General features: G+C 39.9%; 1 protein-coding gene across 2 annotated transcripts in view; it reads right to left on the reverse strand.

Moving 5' to 3' along the window:
* smc3 (structural maintenance of chromosomes 3) overlaps positions 1 to 19,262 on the reverse strand; it is a 46,410-nt gene that overhangs the window by 20,299 nt on the left and 6,849 nt on the right. For both annotated transcript variants that reach the window (XM_061829692.1, XM_061829693.1), the window contains 9 exons: positions 15,607 to 15,686; positions 15,438 to 15,516; positions 13,329 to 13,446; positions 10,453 to 10,628; positions 10,167 to 10,247; positions 7,148 to 7,312; positions 4,588 to 4,709; positions 2,651 to 2,864; positions 2,385 to 2,488 (listed from right to left, as the gene is read on the reverse strand). In XM_061829692.1, the coding sequence (XP_061685676.1) occupies positions 2,385 to 2,488; positions 2,651 to 2,864; positions 4,588 to 4,709; positions 7,148 to 7,312; positions 10,167 to 10,247; positions 10,453 to 10,628; positions 13,329 to 13,446; positions 15,438 to 15,516; positions 15,607 to 15,686 (1,139 nt within the window). The remainder of the gene's footprint in view (positions 1 to 2,384; positions 2,489 to 2,650; positions 2,865 to 4,587; positions 4,710 to 7,147; positions 7,313 to 10,166; positions 10,248 to 10,452; positions 10,629 to 13,328; positions 13,447 to 15,437; positions 15,517 to 15,606; positions 15,687 to 19,262) is intronic.

The following is a 19,262-nucleotide window of genomic DNA, read 5'->3' on the forward strand; positions in this document are numbered from 1 at the left end:
TCCTGGCTGTGTGCTTCGGGTCATTGTCTTGTTGAAAGACCCAGCCACGACCCATCTTCAATGCTCTGACTGAGGGAAAGATATTGTTCCCCAAAATCTCACAAAACATGGCCGCGGTCATCCTCTCTTGAATACAGTACAGTATTTCTGTCCCATGTGCAGAAAAAACATCCCCAAAGTATGATGCTACCACCCCCATGCTTCACAGTAGGGATGGTGTTCTAGGGATGGAGCTCATCATTCGTCTTCTTCCAAACACGGTTAGTGGAATTATGACCAAAAAGTTCAATTTTTGTCTCATCTGACCACAAAACCTTCTCCCATGACTCCTCTGTATCATCCAAATGGTCAAACTTAAGACGGGCCTTGACATCTGCTGGTTTAAGCAGGGGAACCTTCCGTGCCATGCATGATTTCAAACTCAAGTGTATTACCAATAGTCACCTTGGAAACGGTGATCACAGCTTTTTTCAGGTCATTGACCAAGTCCTGTCGTGTAGTCTTGGGCAGATTCCTCAGCTTTCTAAGGATCATTGAGAGCCCACGAGGTGAAATCTTGGATGGGGCTTCAATCCGATTGAGATTGACTGCCATGTTTAGCTTCTTCCATTTTCTAATGATTGCTTCAATAGTGGACCTTTTTTTCCCCACCAAGCTGGTTCGCAAATTCTCTGTAGCCTTTTCCAACCGTGTGAATTTGTACAATTTTGTCTCTGGTCTCTTTGGACAGATCTTTGGTCTTGGACATGTTACAAGTTTGAGTCTTCGTGATCGTATGGGGTGGACAGGTGTCTTTATGCAGCTAACGACCTCACACAGGTGCATCTGATTCAGGATTATACATGGAATGGAGGTGGACTTTTAAAGGCGGACTAACAGGTCTTTGAGGGTCAGAATTCTCGCTGATAGAGAGGTGTTCAAATACTTATTTGCAGCTGTATCACACAAATCATTTAAATAAATCATACATTCTGATTTTCAAGTTTTCTTTTTAGATTTCTCTAAAAGTGGACATGCACCTACAATGAAAATTTCAGACCCCTCCATGATTTCTAAGTGGGAGAACTTGCAATATAGCAGGGTGTTCAAATACTTATTTTCTTCATCGTACATATTTCCACTTATGTGATCAGAGACACTCAAAGACACCAAAAGTAGGTACATGGAAAAGAGACAGCCAGGAGTAAGCGTACATTCACACGAAGAAAGTGCATATTATCCTCAAATGACAAGATACACATTGTGACCGTAATTTAGCATGTGTAATGATGCACACCGCAACTCCACAGTCAACTCCTAAAATCAGGTAGTCTTATACCTTAACAGGCATGAGGATTTCGGCAAGTATGGTAACCGATCTTTCGGTTCTGTTGAGTTTTGTCCTGGGAAACGAATTTTTTGGTTCCCATTGATAATGAGCATGAGCATTTTGTTTTTTACGTTTAGCAACCGACATGTTTGACTAGCGTTTGAGTGACCCGGATATGAATAACTCAACCTTGCGCATGCGTAGCACAGAAGAGGAATCCGGTGCTGTTTGTAAACCACACTGACAAAGCTGGGAGTTTCAATCATTAAAAATAAAGGGGTTCATGTAGGTTTGTTTTATACAGATTGTTGTATTTCGTTGAGAACTTGTTTTACATTCCACACATGGGTGAATTTTATTAAAAGTAAGCCCTGAGATATGGGAAACGCACTTTCGGTTCAGTGTTTTCTCAGGCTGGGTAACGACACGGTAACGGAACGATCGTTTGCGTGAAATGCTCATGCCTGTATCTACTTGTTGTCGGTTGCTAAGCGTAAAAGACAAAATGCTTATGCTTGCTAAGGCTTTATTCTTAAGTACATGTAAAAACCGGTTCCCATGAGCATTATCAATGGGAACCGAAAAATCGTTTCCCACGACAAAAATCAACGGAACCGAAAGATCGGTTACCATACTTGCCGAAATCCTCATGCCTGAGATACTAGGCACAAGGTAATGACGATGAAGCAGGTCATCGGTCGCTCCGAGAGACTCGCCCGTTGTCAAAATAATCAAATGGTTAAAATACAACGACATGAAAATGGGGGGATGAATGAGGTCTATTATCACATAAGGTGGATTAACACTATTAGTGGAGAACTACCACAGACAAAATACAATACAGCATTTCCATGACGCCTTTGACCCACTGAAATTAAATGTATTCCAGCGAAACAGACATAGCCTGAGTGAATGAAATTTTCAAAACCCACATGCATTTACCTCAAAAGAGAAATGTTACTTTTTGTCATTTTGTGTTTTTGAATGGACTTTTGCATTAATGTTTGCCTTGAGTGACAAATGAAAAATCCTCACAGTGCTATAACTAAACAGAAATGCCCAAAATCAATCTTACTTTCTTTCACTTTGCAGCTCATCCTTCCTGTTCTTCACCTCATAGTATTTTTTGTCCAACTCCTCAACGCGGGTTTTCACCTCATTTAGATCTTGGTCCAGTTTCTAGGGACAAAAATGAAAAGTATTAAAAAAAAGGTCTCTATTAATTTATGAGGACCATTTTGACATTAGTCCTCAACCCACAGGCAATATTTGCTATATAGGACCAAAGGTATTTTCCATTCTGATCCACGCATGCATGTATGTATTAAAGTTGATTCTTACATTATACTGCTCCAGGTTCTTCTCTTTATTGGTCTCTGTGTCCTCTAAATCTTTATTGATGGCAGCAATTTGCCTCTTTTTATCGTTGATGGCTTGGTCCAGAGACTTCAGCTCCTTTTTGATCCATTTGTCTCTCTCCTCTTTGGAGGTGAACTGACTTCCGCGGCCTTGCTTGGCGTACAAGTCCGTCCTCTCCTGTGTGGCCTGGGCAAGTCTAAATAGAGATGAAACAATTTCCACCACTAGGTATCTATTCACATACATTTCAATAAGTATTCAAAGATCATTTCCACTATTTTAGTTGTTTCTATTTTTGTTGAGAGTATACCTATAACATACAAATAGAGCCGGAAATTTGCACAACCTGTGCAAAAACATTACATTTTTGGGTCACACTGTGAAGTCAAATCAGACGAAACCCCTCCTGTTCAGTTCAGTCAGGATCGCTAAAATTATTTAATTTTGTTAAATGCTACAATAATGAAAGAATTTCTGGAATATCTTTTTGCTGGTGTCAAAGAACATGGGGAAGCCCAGATTATGATGTCGTGCCTTTGGAAGCTCCTGGTATGTTAACTGACAACATGTGAGTAAATTGAGGACACACTTGGGGATGTATTTAGGGCCATACCTCAAACACTTTATTTTCTTGTTAAAAATCATGTGTAAATAAAAAGAAATCAGACAGGAAATCAGAGAAATAATCGTGAAGCTCCACAAGACTAGCACATCCTTGGGTGCAATTTTCGGATCCTTGAAGTTGCCACGTTCATCTATTCAACCAAATATACGCAAAAACATCATAGTAATGTACTGCCATCACACTGCTCAGGAAAAACACGGGCTCCATCTCCCAGAGATGAATGTGTTTCGGTCTGAAATATACCCCAAAACAAAATTAAAGACCTTGTGAAGACGCTGGAGGAACCTGGAAAGAAAGAGTTACTGTCCACAGTGAAACGAGTCCAGCACTGACATGGGGTGAAATGCCGCTTACTGAGAATGATGACATTAATCCTAAAGATAAAAAAAGACTAGTTTGCAAAATCACATCATAACAAAGGTCTTAACTTCTGGAGGCATGTCCTGTGGTCTGATGAAACCAAAGTGGAGCTTGTTTGGTCATAGTGACCAATGTGACATCTGGAGGAAAAAAGGGGAAGCTTGTAGACCTGAGAACAACAGAACAATTTTAAAGCATGGAGGTTGCAGCATCATATCTTGGTGCTGTTTTGACATAAAATAGATGGCATCATGAATGAGGAACATAAAGAGATATAAAGGCAACCTCTCAAGACATCAGCCAGGAAGCTAACACTTGGAAGCAATTGGTTCTTCAAAATGGACAATAAGCCTAAGCATACTTCCAAAATGGTTCAAAAGTTGCTTGAGGATAAAGTTAATATCTTGGAGTGGGCTTCACAACACCCTATCTGAATCCCATGAAAAAATTGTGGGCAGATCTGAAAAGGCATGTGCGAGCAAGGCAATTGACAAGCCTCTCAGTTACACCAGTTCTCTCAGGAGGAATGGACCAGGATTCAAGCAGAGTACTGTCAGAAGCTTGAGGAAAGTTACCAAAAATGTTTGGCCTCAAAGGAAATGCTACTCTCTAAGGAAATTTATGTATATATATATTTTTATTATTTTATCCTTCTCATTATTGTGGCATTTAAAAAAAAATTAAATAACTTTGGTGATCCTGACTGACCTGAAATATGAAAGGTTTCATTTGATTTGGCTTCAGAGAGTGAGCCCAAAAATGAAATTTGTTTTTGCACAGTGTATGTAAACCTCTGGCTTCAACCGTATGCACCCACCAAAAGTCCTTCTGTTGCCGCTGTCGGAATACATTAAGAATTAGATGACTGACTCATGAAATTAGGTCTGTTCTTCAGTTACTCTGGAAAACTTAGTAGTGAGTGAGTCATCCCTACCTCGAGATTCCTCGCTCTTCCTTTTCTTTCACCATATTGAATTTGGGCTCTGTCTCCTGGAGCTCCTTTTGCTTTTCCTCAATTTTCTCCAGTAACTTTTGACGCTCTTTCAGTAGACGTTTCTATGAGAATAAAGCAGGCTTTTATTCCCCGTGATTGCTTCTTCAGATTTTAAAAGTTATAAATGAAACTTTGCTAGGCTAATTTCCTAGGTCACAGCAAACTAGGCTTAACCAAGAGTATATTTAAAAAAAATAAATAAATAAAAAACAAAACTACACACACCAAACAAAGAGAAGCCTGAATGGTACCTCTAAGCATAGTGTATCACTGTGTTCACAACACCCAATCTGTTCGTATCAAGGATATGCCACTTAAAAAGCAAGCCGCTCACAAACCGAAAGACTAACAATGTGCTTTGACTGCAAATATAGCTGCATCGAGCCAACAGGGTTCTTTGTACTGTAGATTTTGTCTGCTGTAACGCGGGGACATCCAGGACACCCCATCACTGGACACTTTCAAACAAAAACTCAAAAACCACCTGCTTCACTCTGTTTGATGTCTGGTGTCCTTTGTTCTTGTGCATCTACCTTGCGCAAAGCAGCCTTGGGTTCCATGAAAGGTTTTACATATATATAATATATAATTATTATTATTAATGATAATTTAGTTATGCCATACTGAGGCTATCACTAGTGAATAGTTTTAGAATTGATTATTCATTCCATTTATCAATTGAATAGTGGCCTAAAAAAACCTTCAAGTTTATTGCAAAATATTTTTTCCATTTACTCTTTACTAACTAATTATTATTATTTGAAATTGTTTAATCACTAAACAATTCCAAATAACAATTAAGCAATAATCACAAGAAGGACATGTATTCAGCTTTTTTTTTTCTTTAACAGAGTTCCTTCTTGGATAATGACTGATGAGAAAAGCTACTAGTTTGATATTCACATCTGAGATTGCTACAGGTTCATCTACATGTCACTGGCAGGTTATTGATACTGCACCTGCAGATAAGGGTTATTTTCATAAAGATAAACCGACTATTGTTTTTTTTCTATAAATTGGTAATTATTTAGTTACTTGCTTGGTCCGTAATATGTCAGAATAGAAGAGAAAATTATTATCAGTTTCCCAACGCAAAAGCAGACATATGTTTACAAAAGTCTGATTTTGTTGAAACAGAAAACAGTCTGCTTTCATTAAGGACTAGAAGAATCAGAGACTATTGCTGAGAGGCTGATATAAGAGAATTTGGATTCAAGCAATGAGTGTAAATGATTGCTCAATTATCAAAATAGTTGATAAATTTGAAGATCGGTTAATTGATCTATTATAGGCAGCACGGTGTATCAGCTGGTAAAGCAATTGGCCTCACAGTTGTGAGGTCGTGGGTTCACTCGGGACATTAATTGGACACTCTAAATTGTGTGATTGTGAGTACAGCTGTTTGTCTCTATCTGCCCTGCGATTGGCTGGCAACCAGTTCAGGGTATACCCTCCCTCCTGCTCCTTGACAGCTGGGATAGGCTCCATCACTCCTCGTGACCCTCGTGAGGATAAGTGGCAAAGAAAATTGATGGATGGATGATTTATTACATACAGAATATTAAAATCACATGCTCTCCTTCAAGGGTCAGCAGATTAGATAGAGTGGTCTCACTGGTGACGACAAATCTGATACGGAAAGTATTTTCACATTTAAAGTGTGCTACATTTGAAGAAATTTAAGTTCTGACATTCCCAAGTCTCAGGTAAGGTCCATGTTGCATGTTAATAGCTAGCCTCAGACTTCAATGATTCGCCCCAGGTTACGCACAGTAGGTGTGTCTTAAATCTGGACAGGAGAATATATGTAGGTGTAAGGTGGACAAGCCAGGCATGTAGACTTGGACATGAACAGGAGAATATGGTCCGATAGGAGCATAATGAAAGAATAGGTTGCTATGCATGCAAAGTGGCAGACAATGAAATACCCTTATTTTAAAAAGACAGACCTAAGTAAAACAGTCAAAAACACACTTGTCCAGTTGGCCAATACTACAGCCGCACTGCCAGCAGGCAGAAGGCATTACTTTTCAATTTGCTCCAGTAACATTTGGCTGATATTGAGCCACCACCAACCAGCATTCTGCCCGGGATACATCACAGCCATCACATAGACTGAGCCAATTTAAAGCTGTTATTTATAATGATCTTCATACACACACGTGCTCACAAATATGAGGCCATACGGACAGTGAGTCATGCCAGCTCTGCACACAAACCAATGCCAGTGAAGATGTGCAGTGGGATTTATACATGATGCTGCAAGGCATAGTTATAAGTAATAAAACAAAATAGTTGATTATTTATGTACAGGATTAAAAAGAAGACGTAATTACTCCTTTGGTATACTTTCCACCACTTTCCCTGTTAGCCTCTGTGAGTTACTTGAAAATAAACATTGTGCAAGTGGTAGCAGTGATTGTATCGTATAAATGAAAGTGATGGAAAGGAAGGGAGTGTTGTTGGTGTGCAGAGTGACGCAGATGGGAGGCTTCCATACCCTCTGTTCACTATTGCCTGCCAACTCATCCTGCAGGTCCTTGGCCTTCAGCTCTAGTTTGGTCCTCTGTTTAATCTGCTCCTGGCGCTCAGCCGACAATTGCTCCCTCTCCTCCTTCATGGCAGAGATCTTGGATTTCAATTCGCGTACAACTCGCTCTGTCTCCTACAAGAAGGCAGAAAAGAAAAAACATGATTTGATTCTTTCAGAAGTGCAACTTCTATAGTTTATATACAGTGAAGAAAATTAGTATCTCAACACCCTGCTATATTGCATGTTCTCCCACTTAGAAATCATGGAGGGGTCTGAAATTTTCATCCTTGGTGCATGTCCACTGTGAGAGAGATAATCTAGAAAGAAAAATCCAGAAGTCACAATCTATGATTTTTTTATAACGATTTATGTGATAGCACTGCAAATAAGTATTTGAACACTTGTCTTATCAGCTAGAATTCTGACCCTCAAAGACAGGTTAGTCCGCCTTTAGAAGTCCACCTCTACTCCATGTATTATCCTGAATCAGATGCACCTGTATAAGGTCGTTAGCTGCATGAAGACACCTGTCCACCCCATAAAATCAGTAAGACTCAAACTTGTATCATGGCCAAGACCAAAGAGCTGTCCAAAGACACCAAAGACAAAATGGTACTACTCCACACGGCGAGAAAAGGCTACGGACAAATTGCCAAGCAGCTTGGTGAAAAAAGGTCCACTGTTGGGGCAATCATTAAAAAAAAAAAAAATGGAACAAGCTAAACATGACGGTCGATCTCAATCGTATTGAAGCCCCATCCAAGATATCACTTCGTGGGGTCTCAATGATCCTTAGAAACGTGAGGAATCAGCCCAGGACTACACGACAGGACTTGGTCAATGACCTGAAAAAAAGCTGGGACCACTGTTTCCAAGGTGACTGTTGGTAATACACTTAAGAGTTTGAAATCATGCATGGCACGGAAGGTTCCCCTGCTTAAACCTGCACATGTCAAGGCCTGTCTTAAGTTTGCCAATGACCATTTGGATGATAGAGTGGAGGTTTTCTGGTCAGATCAGACCAAAATGGAACTTTTTGGTCATAATTCCACTAACCGTGTTTGGAGGAAGACGAATGATGAGCTCCATCCCAAGAACACCATCCCTACTGTGAAGCATGGGGGTGGTAGCATCATGCTTTGGGGATGTTTTTCTGCACATGGGACAGAACAACTGTATTGTATTCAGGAGAGGATGACCACGGCCATGTATTGTGAGATTTTGGGGAACAACCTCTTTCCCTCAGTCAGAGCATTGAAGATCAGTCGTGGCTGGGTCTTTCAACATGACAATGACCCGAAGCACACAGCCAGCAAAAACCAAGGTGTGGCTCCATAAGAAGCATATCAAGGTTCTGGCGTGGCCTCGCCAGTCTCCAGACCTAAATCCAATAGAAAATCTTTGGAGGGAGCTGAAACGCCATGTTTCTCACCGACAGCCCAGATACCTGACTGATCTAAAGAAGATCGGTTGGAGGAGTGTGCCAAAATCCCTCCTGCAGTGTGTGCAAACCTGGTGAACAACTGCAGGAAATGTTTGACCTTTGTAATTGCAGACAAAGGCTACTGTACCAAATATTAACATTGGTTTTCTCAGGTGTTCAAATACTTATTTGCAGCTTTATCACACAAATAAATTGTTTAAAAAAAATAAATAAAAATGAAAAAAAAATCATACATTGTAAATTCTGGATTTTTCTTTTTAGAGTATCTCTCTCACAGTGGGTATGACCGATGAAAATTTCAGACCCCTCCATAATTTCTAAGTGGGAGAACTTGCACTACAGCAGGGTGTTCAAATCCTTATTTTCTTTACTGTATATCTGGCAAGCAAAATGTCTTGAGTTTTTAGCTTTTTTTTCCCCCATCTTCTGTGTGTGTTTAAAATTACATTTACCAGTAAAGTGTACCCTTGCCCATTTGCAGTTCAGCATTTGCAACCCTGCATATTCGCAGAGTTTAGTCTCCAGGTTTTTTTTTGTTTGTTTTAATTTACCGTATTTTCACGATCTCAAAAGGCCTTAAATTCTCTTCTAACTAGACAACGCGCCACATTAGACAAGACGCCTAACAATGTGTTGCAACTTTTGTGCACACCGAGTTCCAACATTTACAAATGTGTGACTTGTCCAACAAAGTACACTGAAACAGACTGGTTACACTGTTAGCATCCATCCTGGCAAGTGTTTTAGCATGTATGTAAGCTACCAAGTGAATTCACTTTAAACGCTACTTGCATCTTTTGAGGCATGCTGGTGACACACTAAGCAACTCCATAATCAATTATCATCAATTATTTCGTGAGTCATTCATTTGTTTTATTATTTGCTACTTACGCTATTCTGTTTACTGTGGTGTCATAATTTTAGTTGTGATGTGACACCGTGAATGTGTAGAACAATGAAAGTCATGACCTGCCTACACAGGCAATGTGTGGGGCAATGTAAGCTTCTTCTGCTTACGGATGTGAAATGCAATTGTTCCTCAATGCCTCATGAGCGCCTCATATGGTACCCTACATACACGCTAATACACGTGCTGGCATGCATCCTGACAGTGTAACCAGTGTGTATTAATACTGCGTCCATTATTCGCGGGGGTGTAAGGAATGTAACCCCCGCGGGCCCGCGCATAACAGGGGAACACTGTACCTGTTTTTTGTGTAATGTGAACAACTACTGAGAACATGGTACACAGCCAGCACAATAAAGCCTTTGTTGTCAGTGCGTCACCAGCCGGTTGTAGGAGTGTGAATATTAGCTGCTTCAACCACATTTCCTCGTCTAATTTGGTAAAAAAAAAAAAAAAAAGTTACCGATATACCGAAATAGCCTACTATACTTTAGTGTTTTAGTACCAACCACAGTAGCACTACAGATGGAACCAGAACACCAAATGTAGCTTTTCTAAAAACAGCTACTTTTATTTTTCATGTTTCAATTTTATTGTAATATTTTGCTAGGTTTTAGGTAGTTTGTAGTTTTTACCTCTACTTTGTCCCTTGCATCTTGCTGAGCATCACGTAACTGTCGGGATTTGTCACCACATGTTTCTCTCTTGGAGGACAGCTAAAAAAAAAAAAAAAAAAAAAACACACACACACAAATAAGAAATGTGTAATGTAAATTCCATTTTCTTATATTACAATTTCTACTATTTTTTATTAATTACTATAACTTACACAACAGTAAAAAGGCCTTTGACATATAGCTAAAAAGGTGGGGGTTTAAAAAAAAAAAAAAAAAAAAAAAATCAGTAAACTTTGGGCGTTACCTCGTCCAATTTGGCACGTGTTTCATTGAGCTCCTGGTTGTAGATTGTGTACTCAAGGGCTCTTCTCATTTTATCCCATTTCTGATACTGAGCCAGCTCCTCTTTCTCATCTTCCAGTGTGTGCAGACGCTCCTCGATGTATTTCAGCAGCTCATTGATCTTCTCCCTCTTTCCCTCTGATGAACAAATGCATCAGTATCATCACATTATTTTGTTTTTAAATACACATTAATGAAATTGTATTGTTCAGTATCCAATGTATATCTTAAAAGAACATCAAGTCAAAAAGAAGTTAACTTATTGAAATATGACTATGCTGTATTTTAATGGTTATGTTCTGTGGCTGGTTGTGACAGACTAGTTTTGAAAAAATTGACATAGACAGATCTGATAGATAAAAACACCAAAGGTTTGAAAAAGGTGACCAAACGTGTGTGTGTGTGCGTGTGTGGTGGAGGGGGTGAGGGTGATCTCCCAGGGCCCCACATAGAAGTATTATTTTTTTCTACATATATTAATCTTTCTACTGTAGAAAACAGAAAAGTACAATTAGGCAAAATAATCCCATTTTCTTCATGGAGAAAAAAACTACTTAAAGTGCTCAAGTACATTTCTTTATGTACAAGTTTTGATTTAAATTACATTTGGTTTATTTCTTTGCTATTTAGTTTTGGCCTCAATAATAAGCGAGGCCCATCTCCACCTGCAACTGATGACTGCTTCAAGCTGTGCACACAAATAGCATCCTCCTCTTTAAGCACACATTCTGGAAACTAACTGACTAAATTCGTTGTCTGTTTTACTTCATTTTTCACTATTACCAACTTCAAAGTGTATCCCAAATGTATCTTCCAGGAAAATATAAGGTGAAATATTTTTGTTTTTATTGCCAATCTCTGAAGTTAAACATAGTTCATTCTGTGTTGTGACATAATTCCCTAACATTGCTTCATTGCTTACCAAATGTAACATTAACAGTCGTAAATAATTTGATAATTTTAGGCTAATTTCCTAATTGTTACAAGATATAGTAACAGATCAACTGTTGTCATGACCTTATGTCGGTTCTGCTAGGACCACAACACACAGCGCTTTAACATGGAAATACAAAAAAAAAAAAAAAACAGTCCAACAAATACAACATGATGTACAAAAACGTAAGAGTAGCAACAGACGATGTCTGTTCCAGAGGTGGGAAGAGTAGCCAAATATAGTACTCAAGTAAGAGCACTGTTACTTGACAAAAATGTGACTCAAATAAAAGTAAATTAAAGTACTTAAAAAAAAAAAACACCTTAGTACAAAGTGCACACTGAAATAATTACTCAGAGTAAATAGCTCACCAAAAAAAAATACCCTGCAGTTTACTGCGTAGTTTTTTCTCAAGTTATAAGTGGGCTGCAATATCCACATTTTGGCAGACAGTGCCAGACAAATACTACAATTCATGAAAACACTATTCCCTCCAAGCTGTGTGCATGCGCAATTGCAAGCTACTAATGTGGTCTCCGTGCACAAACATTCTGCATTGCGCACAAAAATATAAAAATCCAAACTGAACTGAAAGTATAATTTCAGGGGTGACTGGCTGCTACAGCCACAGGCACAATTCACATACGTACTTATGCACCCCGTCAATGTTATTGACAACGACTGTCTCCTTATGCGCCACCTACCACCGGTGTTATGGCTTGCAAAGCGCTCTGGTTGCTTATGTTTACCCTTGTTAATAAAATGGCGAAACAAAGGGGTAGTTACATCCCCTCAAACTAAGCCAAAGTAAAAAGAAATGTTGTGCTTTTAAGATGAAAGGGCTGTCAGAGTATGTGCAAATTGAAGAGAAAGCGGTGAAATTGGATGAGATTGTCTTTTTCGAGTGAGAAATGTCTGGTCTGTAAAACGTGTTGCGAACCCAAAGTAGCAAGAGAGTTTTCAGATGAAAAGTGTGGAGTACCTCAAGTGTCACATTCAGCACAAGAGTCATTTGAAAGCAGATGGTATTGCACATAGATGTAAGATGGCAATGGGGATTGATACCTTATTGGGGTAGAGCGGCAAAGACAGAAAAGGAACAATCTGACACTGGTAAACAAATTGAACCCACATCCAAGTTAAAATTCTCACTGCCAATGTTCTGCTAGCCATCAACATTAATGCATCCACGCTGTCGGTTCATCAAGTTCAATCACATGGCAAAGTACCCGAGTATACCAGAAAGTTAGCGCGGAAAAAATTATGCTTTTGAATTTTTGAAAATCAATGGAGAGGGGTTGCGTCATGAAGGGCATCCGGCTGTGCCAAACAAATATGCATTCATCTGAGATGACACACTGTTGACCCCTAATAGGACAAGCCGAAAGGAAAAGAAGAAAAATCAAACAAATAGTGCAGGATGAGACAGTGTGTAATGTTAGAAATGCAGCTTGGCATGCACTCATCCGAGATTAAAGTACATACATTACAGTCCACAAAATGCCAGTCTATATTTTAAATACGGGAGGAAAATAACATTTGCCAAAAAACTGTTTGGCAGCATCGTTCAGCTGTCAGCATGCACTGCTTAAAGATGTTGTGCAGGCAATAATTCAGTTTTACACCAAGCACTAAATAGACCTGCAGAAAACAGTGATCCTGACCTCCAATGATGCCTCAGTACCACTAGGAAAACATAACCAACTTACAGCTTTATTGAAGTGACAAATATCACACCTAATTGAACAACACTGTGTGGCCCCAAGAGAAGACCTGGGCTTTCTATGTATTCATGAGTTACTGGAGCTGCGTTTCCAAACTGTGATGCAGACATGCTAACCATGAGTGCAACATGCTGCCTACATTGGGAAAATTAATTGTAAGCTTTTAAGCTTAGAACCAACCTGTTTCCTTCATCAGTGAAATACTCTCCTCTTTGCGTTCATCATACACTCTTGTTCCTGCTACTTCCCTCAGCAGCTTCAAACGCTGAGAGTCAGGTGCTGTCGCCATTTGGTTAATCTGCACAAAATGTTAAAGTATTTAAGATTTTCCTACCGATAAAAAAAAAAAAAAAAAACGTGTGTGTGTGTATATATATATATATATATATATATATATATATATATATATATATATATATACATATATATATACACACACACATACATATATATATATATAATGATGCGTTGAATAAGTTTGCATTCAGGGCATCCAGGGACAAAATATATAATTGCCAAATGTGACATAAAATTATTTGGGGATGGACTCCACAATTGACCCCTCTGTGGATATTGCGCAATCCTTGTCACTGACCAATCAGAGGCCAGAGATCTGCATAAACCATGCCCCTTTTTGCTCCCACCATTTTCTCAGAAAACATTGCATGGTCCAGTATAGGTTTTGTTAGCGTTTTATCGCGTATTTGGGTTATTTAACAAAAAATGTGGTTAAGAGGTGTAGTCACGGACTTTGTAATAGTGACGACAGGTATCCTGAAATGCTAGTTGGTGGAGTTCGATTCGTACCCTTTCCAAAACCGAAGACCCAGTACGAAAAATGCCTTCGATGGATCAAACTTTGTGGAAGACCGCATCATCAACTAAATCCATCTAATATCAACCGGAACAGATATGTTTGCACGAAGGTATGCCTTATATTTGATTTTCAATACATGTCTCGTATAAATGAATTCGAAGTTCTTCGCTAGCATAACATTGCTACGTGTGTACGATTGACACACTTATTCTTTGTTGAGAGATATTTAGTGATAATCCGACTGCACAAACGTGTCGCTTTATTGCCGGCTCGCGGCCGAAGCTTAACCAGACTGTGCTTGCGCGAAGATATGCCATATGCCTATATTTCATTTTCAATACACGTCTCGTATAAATGAATGAGACGTTCTTCGCTAGCATAACATTGCAACGATTGACACACTTATTCTTTGTTGAGCGATATTTAGCGATGATCGGACTGCACAAACGTGTTGCTTTCTTGCCGGCTCGCGGCCGAAGCTTAACCAGACTGTGTTTGCACGAAGATATGCCCTATATTTGATTTTTAATACACGTCTCGTATAAATGAATGAGACGTTCGTCGCGAGCATAACATTGCTACGTGTGAACGATTGACACACTTATTCTTTGTTGAGCGATATTTAGTGATGATTGGACTGCACAAACGTGTCGCTTTCTTGCCGGCTCGCGGCCGAAGCTTAACCAGACTGTGTTTGCACGAAGATATGCCCTATATTTGATTTTTAATACACGTCTTGTATAAATGAATGAGACTTTCTTCGCTAGCATAACATTGCTACGTCTGAACGATTGACACACTTATTCTTTGTTGAGCGATATTTAGCGATGATCGGATGCACAAACGTGTCGCTTTTTTGCTGGCTCGCGGCCGAAGCTTAACCAGACTGTGTTTGCATGAAGATATGTCCTATATTTGATTTTTAATACACGTCTCGTATAAATGAATGAGACGTTCTTCACTAGCATAACATTGCTACGTGTGAACGATTGACACACTTATTCTTTGTTGAGCGATATTTAGCGATGATCGGACTGCACAAACGTGTCGCTTTCTTGCCGGCTCGCGGCCGAAGCTTAACCAGACTGTGTTTGCACGAAGATATGCCCTATATTTGATTTTCAATACACGTCTCGTATAAATGAATGAGATGTTCTTCGCTAGCATAACATTGCTACGTGTGAATGATTGAATGAAATCAGAAGCATGGCGTCTCTCTCAGTTAAGAATGTATTGTATTGTAATTGCCATTTTTACTAATTGTTTGTCTTACGTCAGCGCACGTGGCCTGACGTCAATTCAGGAGGCGTGGTTAAGTGCCCTGTACGGAGGGGTCAATTACCATCGCTACAAATGCAATGCATATTTTAAAGATTACTGTAAGAAAAACAACCTCAATTTATTGCTTTTTCAAAGCAATAAATGAGTTCCAAAAGTTATTATTTCGGACAGTGTCATCATTTCTTTCTTACCTTGCCCTGTTTGACAATGTAGTAGGGGTTACAGCGGGAGAAGCCAGCACTTTCCAGAAGGTTCATGACATCATTCTTACTGCACCAGTCACAAACACCACGAAATGTGTGATCACATTAATTCACCAGGGCCAATATTTTCTGTGATGACAATTACAGAAACACTTACGTCACCATTTTTTTATCCAAGAAATACTGGTCCTTCTTTGCACCGATCACACGACGAAGAGAGACTTCTTCTTTGTCAATCTGGAGGGAGACACAAAATCACGCTTACGCTGGATCAGACTAAAAGCCAAATTTGCCGGACTACTGCAATACAATTTTAATGTATGTTGGAGAATGTGGAAAGGTTTCGATTCAGCAATGCAATGCTATTTTGAGCGTAATTCGATATGAGATTCCGTAAATCCGCTGAATCGATTCGCATCTTGGCTACTGTGAGGTGCTGTGTGTGCGTGGTTTGCGTTGTATGGAAAGAAGCCAAAAACAATGTCTACTCAAAGCAAACAACGGCTGCGAAAGCAGCATAAAGCATGTAAATGTCTCTTTAAATGTAGCGTCTGGGGTCATTTTGGATCCCCCTGTAAAAAACACAAAAATGGGCAAACAACACTCTTACCACAACACGCAATTCAACACCTAAACACGCCAGAAGGTGCTGTCCCTTGTCTGTACAAGGAGTAAAAACAGCCGTTTTAGAGTCACTGAAGTCAACAGTCAGAGTGACAGACCCCTATGTACAGTACTGTTCAAAATAATAGCAGTCCAATGTGAATAAACCAGATGAATCATCTTCAATATACTTTTTATTGCTACATGTCAAACAAGTTAATAGTAGGTACAGCAGATTCTCTGAAAACCAACAAGACCCTGCATTCATGATATACACAGTCTTAAAGCTGTGCAATTGGGCAATTTGTTGAAAGGGGTGTGTTAAAAAAATAGCAATTTGCTGTTGACTTTACAAACTTTTTTGTTTCTAGGATTTACCAATCGTTTGAATTACTAAACTAATATTTAGTTTTATGACCAGTTTTGCTTAAAAAAAAAACACCTTGGTACAAAGTACACACTGAAATAATACACTGCTTCACATCTGTTTGGCATGGAGTCAACCAACTTGTGGCACCTTTTCATCCGTTATTCCTTTACGACATTCCACAATTCATTCACATTTCTTGGTTTTGCTTCAGAAACAGCATTTTTTATGTCAGCCCACAAGTTCTCGATGGGTATTAAGGTCTGGGGACATTAACTTTGTTGGTTTGGAACCAAAACATTGCATGTTTACTGAGTGTCTGGGGTCATTCTCTTGTTGAAACACCCATTTCAGGGGCATATCCTCTTCAACATAGGGCAACATGACCTCTTCAAAGTATTTTGAAATATGCAAGCCGATCCATGATCCCAGGTGTGTGAAAAATAGGCCCAACACATGCCCATATTATGATGCTTGCACCACCATGCTTCACTATCTTCACTGTGCACTGTGGCTTGAATTCAGAGTTTGGGGGTTTAGGTTGGACTGCCATCATTTTGAACACTACAGTAACTATCGCTTCTCATATCACATTTAACGAATGTAAATTTCTATCAGATATTCTGCAGACGAGAGCCCCCTCCAGAGAAGCCAGACAGGGAGGGAGTAATATGGTGCATTTGACAAGTAATGAATGAAAGGAGTTTGACAAAGAAAGTACATGTACTGGCTTCTGTTACAATAGCGCATACATGGTACTTAAAGGAATGCTCCAATCATTGCTTACCTTGACGAATTGCCGATTATCTTGGTAATTCATTAGAAAAAATTCTAGTAAAAAAAAATTGTGAAAAATAGCTTTAATGCGCTCTTTTAACGAAGTAATCACATTTTTGTACGGTTGCCGCCATTTTGACTATTTTTACGAGGTCACATGACTTGAAAAACAGGAAGTGACGTATCGTGTGCGTAAACAAAGGCGTGGTTACAGATCAAATCCTACACAATCACAACGCAGACTTCTCAGATTTTTACTCATCTGATGAAGAAATAGCAGTATCGGTTGATCGGGAAGACGGAGGAATACGTCCATACAGATTTGAACCTGTGGCTATTCCAGCCAACAGGATGGCCGGGGTCCAAGTGATAATGAAGTGATCTTTGGCTTGGTGGAAGTCAGGAGTGTTGACATGATGATGGTGAATTTCAAACAGTGAATTGTAGCCAGTTGAATTGCATTTTGAAGGTTCAGGTAGAAAGTCAAGCAGATAAACGAGATTGAGAAAAGACACCCAGATACAGCGTTCATTATCCTAGAAGATTTTAACACAGCTAAACTTAACCACGCACTCCCCAAATATAAGCAGCACGTGAAATGTCCAATGAGGGCACATATCACGCTAGATCACTGTTACACATCAATTAAAAATGCATATCGTGCTATCCCTCGCGCACCAATTGGTTCCTTCGATCACTGTTTGCTGCACCTAATACCGACATACAGGCAAGCACTTAAATATGCGAAGCCTGTAGTAAAATCAATTAAAAGTGGACCAACGAGGCAAAGTTAGAACTTCAAAACTGCTTTGATTGTACATACTGGAGTGTCTTTGAAAATTCAGTGCGCAGCCTAGATGAACACACGGATATTGTTACTGAGTATTTCAGTTTCTGTGAGGTGGTGTGTGTTCCAACAAAATCCTTTTGCATGTTCAATAACAAGCCAGTGTTTTCAGGCAGACTTAGGCAACTCAGCCAGGCTAAAGAGATAGCATATCGTAGTGGGGACAGGGCCCTCTACAATCACACTAGAAATCTGCTGACTAAATAAATTAACACTGGAAAAAGAGCAATTAAACTAAAAAACAGCTCGGCGCTAATAACTCCAAATCAGTTTGGCACGGTCTACAGTCACTCAAACTACAAGCGACGTTCACCCCTGGTAGAAAACAAGAACAACCTAGCCGACGACCTAAACTGCTTTCACTGCAGATTTGAAATAGACACTTCCACACTATGCAACCACCAAGCCGCACCACCTTCCATTCCACCGTTTAGCATCCATTAAAGGGACGTTCTACAGATCTTTAAACAAACAAAAGATCAACAAAGCACCAGGCCCAGAACGCGTGTCCCCATCCTGCCTTAAAGTCTGCACAGACCAACTTCCTCCCGTCTGCAAAGATCTTCAACAGGTCTCTAGAACTGTGTGAAGTACCAGCCTGCTTTAAACGCTCCACCATTATACCGGTTCCCAAAACAGTAGCAGTCTCAGGTCTTAATGACTACATGCCTGTTGCCTGGTGTGGTCAACACAACCTGGCACTGAATACTCTTAAGACTGTGGAGATGATTGTGGACTTCAGTTGGCATCCTTCACCACAGCTGACCTTGACGCTGTCCAACTGCCTTGTGTCAACCATCGAGACCTTCAAGTTCTTGGGAATTACAGTCTCAGAGGACTTGAAGTGGGAGACCAACATCACCTCCATCCTCAAAAAAACCCAGGAAAGGATGTACTTCTTATGGCTTCTGAGGAAGCATGGCCTGTCACAAGAGCTCCTGAGACAGTTCGACACAGCGGTTATCCAATCAGTTTGGAGCCACCACAAAAAAGGACAAACTCAGACAACAACGGACAATCAAAACCGCTGAACGGATTGTCAGCACTACGCTACCCATTATTGAGGACTTGCACACAACGCGAACTACGTCCAGAGCAGGCAGGATCCTCTCTGTCCCTCCACATCCTGGCCACCAGCTCTTCCAGCTCCTTCCATTGGGAAAGCGATACAGATCAATAAAAGTCAAAAGTAGCAGGCATTCTAACAGTTTTTTCCCTC

Source organism: Syngnathoides biaculeatus, chromosome 9 (genome assembly GCF_019802595.1).
Source record: "Syngnathoides biaculeatus isolate LvHL_M chromosome 9, ASM1980259v1, whole genome shotgun sequence".
Lineage (NCBI taxonomy): Eukaryota > Metazoa > Chordata > Actinopteri > Syngnathiformes > Syngnathidae > Syngnathoides > Syngnathoides biaculeatus.